Source organism: Octodon degus, unplaced genomic scaffold (genome assembly GCF_000260255.1).
Source record: "Octodon degus isolate 3935 unplaced genomic scaffold, OctDeg1.0 scaffold00146, whole genome shotgun sequence".
Taxonomy (NCBI): domain Eukaryota; kingdom Metazoa; phylum Chordata; class Mammalia; order Rodentia; family Octodontidae; genus Octodon; species Octodon degus.
This window is the reverse complement of record NW_004524722.1, coordinates 6,243,026-6,249,874: the sequence shown is the minus strand read 5'-3', so window position 1 is coordinate 6,249,874 and position 6,849 is coordinate 6,243,026. Positions and strand designations below refer to the sequence as shown.

General features: G+C 37.0%; 1 protein-coding gene across 1 annotated transcript; it reads right to left on the bottom strand.

Annotated features, from left to right (window-relative positions):
* Nucleotides 1–2,236: 2,236 nt before the first annotated feature.
* LOC101571940 (olfactory receptor 52H1-like) lies at nucleotides 2,237–3,199 on the bottom strand. The gene has a single exon (XM_004642122.1). It carries the CDS (start codon nucleotides 3,197–3,199, stop codon nucleotides 2,237–2,239), a length of 963 nt encoding a protein of 320 aa, XP_004642179.1.
* Between the last annotated feature and the right edge of the window lie 3,650 nt (nucleotides 3,200–6,849).

Here is a 6,849-nt window from a genome sequence, read left to right as displayed (position 1 = left end):
AAGAAAGAAAGAAAGAAAGAAAGAAAGAAAGAAAGAAAGAAAGAAAGAAAGAAAGAAAGAAAGAAAGGAGCCCTCAATGTACACATGCAAATCACTAAGAATTATAACAAAAGTTTAGTTTTTTGCTTTATTTTCTTCTGTTTTGGGAGAAAATACCAGTACGCCAAAAGCCCAAACTCTTTGAAAAAGGAAAGAGTGACCTGGCTCAAGAGATAAATACCAATAATATAGTTTGATGATATCAGATTTAAAAGTGAAAGTTTTACTGTGAGTGAATAATGTTGGTCAGGAAGGCAATAAAGGAAACATAAATCAATTTTAGATCTGGAAAAATTACTAAAAGAACCAAGTCTATGTGTTTTCTGATCTGAGAGCCGCTAACGTTTCTTAGGCATCTCAGTCACTTAGAAGATCATTAAAGGAGGTCCACAGACGCATGACAGAGCCTAGAGCTGGACTTTAAATTCTCCAAGTGATTCTGATATTCACTGGAAGCCTGAGAATCACTATCTTAGAAAATTAGTTTCCTGCAAAGCATTCTTTAAAAAGTATAAACATTCACTGTTATTCCTACCAAGCTTTTATGGGGAAAGTTCCATAGAAGTTTTTCCCGAATTGTGAGATTTTACTCACCATTTTTATCTCATGTATAAGAATAATCTAATTATATGATAGAATCCAGATTCTATCATATCTCTTACAAACCTTATCTGAAAGTGACATATAAATCTCCCTCTGATCTATCTTTTCATGCAAACATGTCTTCTTCCACTTTTTATTGCTTTTGAAATCTACTTGCTCATTTTCTCAGTGTTTTCTCTCTTTTTTATGTATTTAGTACAGGGTTTACAGGGTCTCACTGAACAGATCAGACTCACAGTGATCCTCCTGTTTTCAACTTCCCAAGTGCTGGGATTACGGGTGCATGCCACCACAACTCCCTGTTTTCAGCTTCCCAAGCACTGGGATTACAGATACATGCTACCACACCCAGTCTCAATCGATGTCTCAGGGCACCCCAGGGGGCAGGGCCTGCACAGCATGCTGGGAATCAAATCCAGGTCCCTGTATCTGCCTAAACAGCACTTCAGTCCATTGAACTATTTGGCCAGCCCCCTCACTGCTTTCAATAAGCCATAGTAGAGGGCCAGGGAGATAGCTCAGTAGAATAAGTGCTTGCCTGGCAAGTGCAAGGGCCTGCATTCAATCCCCGGTTCCATCAAAGCCTCAAGTCAACAACTTTGGACGTTGCCAGTTTTACGAAAAACCCACTACTATTATGGACTACTGTACTATATTGGAATATTTTGCTGAATTCACACACCTACAATATTTAAATGACAATGGAGTGCCCTTCTCTGACAAACTAACCAAAAAAAGGGGATACAAATGAATGACCATTTTGTATCTTTATACTCAAAATAGGATAGATATATACAGCTGCATTCTCTTAATTCAATGAATAGAGAGATTTGTTCTAATACTATTTGTGGACAGGATATCATGTCTGCATCTTGCATAATGAATAACCACTAAGACAACAATATGCAATGTATTAATTATTTAAAATGCTCTAGTAATTGGGTTTGAAACTATTTCTTTGCTATTTGTTTCTCAACAAAATTATTTTTAAAAAGGAGTAGATTTCTAGAATTTTATGCAAATTCATGCTAAAATTGTGGAAATTCTCACTTTTTTAAAGAAAAGAAAAATGAATAATAAAAACAAGAATTTCAAAACAATTTTGAAAATTCCAAAACAAGATTGTGGGAGAATAACAATATTTAGTACACTGTGCATTGTTATCTTCAAAGTAGTTGCTCATAATACAAGATATAGGCATGGGAAGCCACCAAGCAATAGAGGCATATACTTACCTTTTCAATGATCTCACAGCAATTAGTAATATATCTACATTAACTATCATATATATATGATATATGATAGTTAATCATATATAATCCTTCTTTTCTGCTTTGTCCCATTTCAGTTGAGCATTTCCTTTTCTTTTGAGCATTTCCTTCCCATTTCACAATATCTGTTGTGCATTTGGGTCTTATTTACTCTTTCAGCTTCTTACATTAGGTACACAATACAATGCTTGCATGAGGGAGACTGGTTCATTTCACTAGGAAGTCTGGACTCAAGTCATCTCCATTTTCTTATAACTCACTTTTAAAACGTGAGCAGTGCTCCAAAACTAATACCTTTGCCTATTTTTTTCTTTCCAAAGTCCTCAGGCTCTCGATATTCCTTTAGGGAAAAAGAGTAGTTTGATTTTATCCCGAATCTGCTTAGTCTTCACCCCATAGATGATTGGATTGGTTGCTGGAGGGATGGACACATAAAGATTAGCAAAAAGTATGTGGAAAGAGTGGGGGATATTATGACCAAAACGGTGTGCGAGGACAGAAAATATGGCAGGTGTGTAGAATATAAGAATGACACAAACATGGCAACCACATGTGCTGAGGGCTTTCTGCCGGGCATCCTGGGATGAAAGATTGAAGACAGCACGAAGGATGAGAATGTAGGAGATTCCAATGAGGATCAGATCTGAAGTGACAGTCAGCACAGGCACAGCAAAGCCATACCAGATATTGATGGAAATATCTGCACAGGCCAGCCTGGCAATACCAATGTGCTCACAGTATGTGTGGGGAATGGTAAGTGTTCTGCAGAATGGCAGTCGCTTTAATAGGAACACACATGGGAAGATGATACAAAAGCTCCTGCTGATGATACCCACCATAATCTTCATGATAACCTGATAAGTGAAAAGAGAAGTGTATCGTAGGGGGAAGCAAATAGCAACATAGCGATCAAATGCCATGGCCAGCAATATAGCAGAATCCATGGCAAAGCTGGAGTGGAGAAAAAACATCTGAGTAAGACATCCAGGAAAGGTGATCTCCTGAGGACCCAGCCAGAAGATGCTGAATGTTTTGGGTACACATGTATTAGACAGGATGAGATCTGTAGCAGCCAGCATGGACAGGAAAAAGAACATGGGCTCATGGAGGTTGCGGTGCATGAAAATAAGATAGAGAAGAACACTGTTGCCTGCCAGGGCCACAAGGTAGATAATAAGGAAGGGAATCCCGATCCAGATGTGCAGCTGCTCCAGCCCTGGGATTCCCAGTAGGATGAAGGAGCCTGGATTGAAGCTGCTTGAGTTGAATGCGGTCGCTATGGTCATGGTTGGGTGAATCTCGTAAACTGAAATTAAAAGTTTCATGACCGTCACAATCATCTCCAGACACCCACGTCTGAACCTTCTGCAACATGACTCAAAATGATTCTCTCACTTTCAGTTTGTAGGAAATGATCAGTTATCCCTCATCTTTTCTCTTTCCTAATAAATTACTGCCAAATTTTCAATCACAATTTTAGAATCTAGGAACAATAATACTATTGAAATATTGTCCCAGGGACAGTCACATAACTCAATCTGTGAAGCTATCTAAGACAATGAGTACATAAAACAACATTAAACAGACATCTACTCAATTAAAAGTTCAAATTATAAGGAAAAATTCAATGTGAAATCCCACCCTGGGGCAAAGTGAAGTTAGTAGTGTGTAGAATCACAAGGCGCTTAGAAAATGTAAGCTCAACTAAAACATGAGCTCAGCCTGCAGGCTCCTTTCTTCCTTTCTTCTCCCTCCACACTAACAGTCCACTTCATTCTCATTACTATTATGGAAACCCTTAGCAAGAACAGGTAAAGGTGGAAAATCAGTTCCTTGCCTACTCACTTTGAAAGTTTTAAATATAATAAAGTGTTCTTTACCTCTAAGTTTCCATTCCTCATTGAATGGCCCCATGTGTGCCAAACTACATTTCCTTTAATCTATTTTTTTTCTTTTCAAAGTCCTTTAATCTATTAATAGTATTTTTATCTTTGATCACACTACCTTTGACCAAAAAATTCTGATTTTTGTCTCTAGAAAATGTATGACTCTCCTTTGTTTACTGATCTATTTGGTTACTGAGGACTTTTCTCCCCTCTCCTAAGTCTGGGAATAATTCCACAACACATCCAACAATTGTACATGTTCCATGTCCCTTAATGGTAAGCTGAACATAAGACAAGTCTTTTAGTGGTGTCTTTATCAGGAAATCAAGTAAGTCATTGTCTATCCTTTTTGTATTTTTGCTGCATATGCCGATGGCAAGGTTTACCCTCTGTGCCCTTAACTTAATAAGTATACATTGCTGACCATAAGTCACAGAATAATATTCTAAGACCTATTTCAGAATGCAACTGTTCTACTCTATTCTATTGGTACATTACACCATGGTATTGGCATCTTGGCACTTACCAGCCATCTGAAGGAACCAACACTCTCTCACAGAATACTCACAAATCCAAACCTATGCTTGCACATATGAGACAAACTAAAAATCTCTGAACTTCCCTGGCCAGCCCTAAATAAACGAAGGCTGTCTATTACCTTTAATGTGTCTTACATTGTTAGAGTTAGAAATTTTGACTCCCCCCCCCCATGCAAAACAACTAGAAATATTGTGATAGCAGAACTCAGAATTAAGCTCCTAGTTGTTTTATACTATAATTTTGCATGAGTACAAGTCATAAAACTACATTCAAAACTCTAATCTTGGCTTTCCTATTTTCTGGAGCCCATCCTTACACATCTCTTTCTTTCTCTCCCTCCATCACCTCCATTTCTTTTCAGCTGTATTTGCCACTATGTTTACACCATCTAATCATTCCACACTGCTCACCACCAATTGATACCTTGGAGTTCCTGGTCCTGGTACTGTTTTTTGCAAATGCAGGGTTAGGAACACAGAGTGCAGAAATACAGCATGCAGGAGAGTGACCAAACCACAGGAGAAGCAACCTGAATGTCAGGAAGGATGGACATATGGACAAAAAGGAAAGACAAGGGATCATGCTCACAGTAGTAAAGAACAAACATAGAGCTTGGAGACAACGTGAAAATATATAACCCTCAATTTCTCTGTGGATTAAAAGCAAGTTAAAATAGAGGGCCTCTGAGCCAGGGAGACCTATAAGCTTCAGGTCCCAATGCACTAAGATATTCTAGGATAGAAGGAAAGATTCAACTAAATTAAAAGTATCTGGTCTTTTTAGAGAGTACAAATTAGAATTAAAACAGAAAAAAATACAAGTGATACAGATTTTCACTTAACAAAGTAATATAAAAATCAAAGTATTTGTTGTAATACATAGTATTGTCTTCCAACTGGTTAGTCATATTACCCGATATATGCATATAAGATTAGAAGAAGAAAAAAGAAATTTATAAGAAATTAAGACAAGAAAAAGTACAAAAAACTTAAAAAGGAGATAAAATAAATTAAGCATTAACTGCTTCTTTCCAAAACCCAGCAAAAAAGCAAAAACAGTTGTCAAAACCATCTTGTTTACATGCATAGATAAATCTCTTTGCCCCACCCCCTCTCCTGTTCTCCTAAACTCAGTAAATCTTCCCTTTTGAATAAGTTCATTCCCTTTTCCCATCTGCTGTGCCCTTTAGATTCCATTTTTCTTTCAGGTTCTCACACTAAGGAGACAATATGATGTTTGCACATGTAGGTCTGATTTATTTCACTTAGGAGTATGGTCTCGAGTTGTACCCATTTGCTGAAAAAGACAAATTTATCCTGTTTTATAGCTGAATAATACTCCATTGTGTAAAAAGTCCCACATCTCCTTTATCCATTCTTCAGTTGATGGACATCTGGGTTGTTTGCAGGGTTTAGCTATGACAAATTGTGCTGCTATAAACACAGGTGCACATATATCACTGTGGTATGAGGTTTTCAGTAATTCTGGGAAAATAGCCAGGAGGTGAATAGCTGAGTTGAATGAGATCTCCAATCCTAGATTTTTAAGGAATCTTCACACTGATTTCCACAGAGGTCGTATCAGGCTCCACTCCCACCAACACTGCAGAAGTGTTCCTTTTTCTCCATACACTCTCCAGCATTTGTTATTGGCTGACTTCTTGATGTTGGCCATTTTTTTTGTGTGTGTGGTGTTATGAAATTCTTAGTGTTGTTTTAATTTGCCTTTTTTGAACGACCAATGATGTTGAATACTTTTTTTTATATTTACTTGGCATTAGTATTTCTTTCTCCTAGATGTGTATATTCACCTCAGATGCTGATTTTTGCATTGAGTCTTTGAATTTGGGGGCCCTGATTTTTTTTAAAAAAATTAATATGTTTTATACAGAAGGCTTTTGTCAGAGGCACAGTGAGCTGTAATTTTTTCCCAGTTTGTTTTCTTTCTTTTTACTCTGTTGGAGATTTGCTTTGAAGTACAGAAACGTTTCAAAAAGTTGAAAACCCAGTTGTTGATTCTTTGAAGCATTTACCACACAGTTTGATTTTTGTTCATTAAATCTCTACCTACCCCTAAGTCTTTAAGATTTCTCCAACTGAGCAACAAATTGTTCTTTTCTGATTAGTAGTAGCTAAGATATTTAAGAATTCAAGGAGGTAATGTAAGGATAAAAATGCATATGACCTTTCCTCTTTACATTTTAACAACCATAGCAAACACTCCTATAACGAAAGACAGAGTTACAAGAGAAAAGCATAAGAAGTTTATTTAATCAAAGTTTTAGTTGACCCAGGAGACTATATATAAATGAAGACCCAAATACTCAAAGAAACTATATTCTATGCTTGGTTCAATGAAGAATAGACAACTGTGTATAAATGTGATTAGACAAAGAGGGTGTAGTCTAATAGTATTAAGTGGAGGTGGGCTGTTAAGCAAGGCCTATTTTCTCATAAGCTCCTTGGTCCCTTAGCTTAGCATTTCTTTATCTCTTACTGTGAGTTAGGATC

Excerpts from the sequence above, each read along its gene's own strand:
- LOC101571940 (XM_004642122.1), bottom strand. The coding sequence starts at position 3,199 with ATGACCATAGCGACCGCATTCAACTCAAGCAGCTTCAATCCAGGCTCC.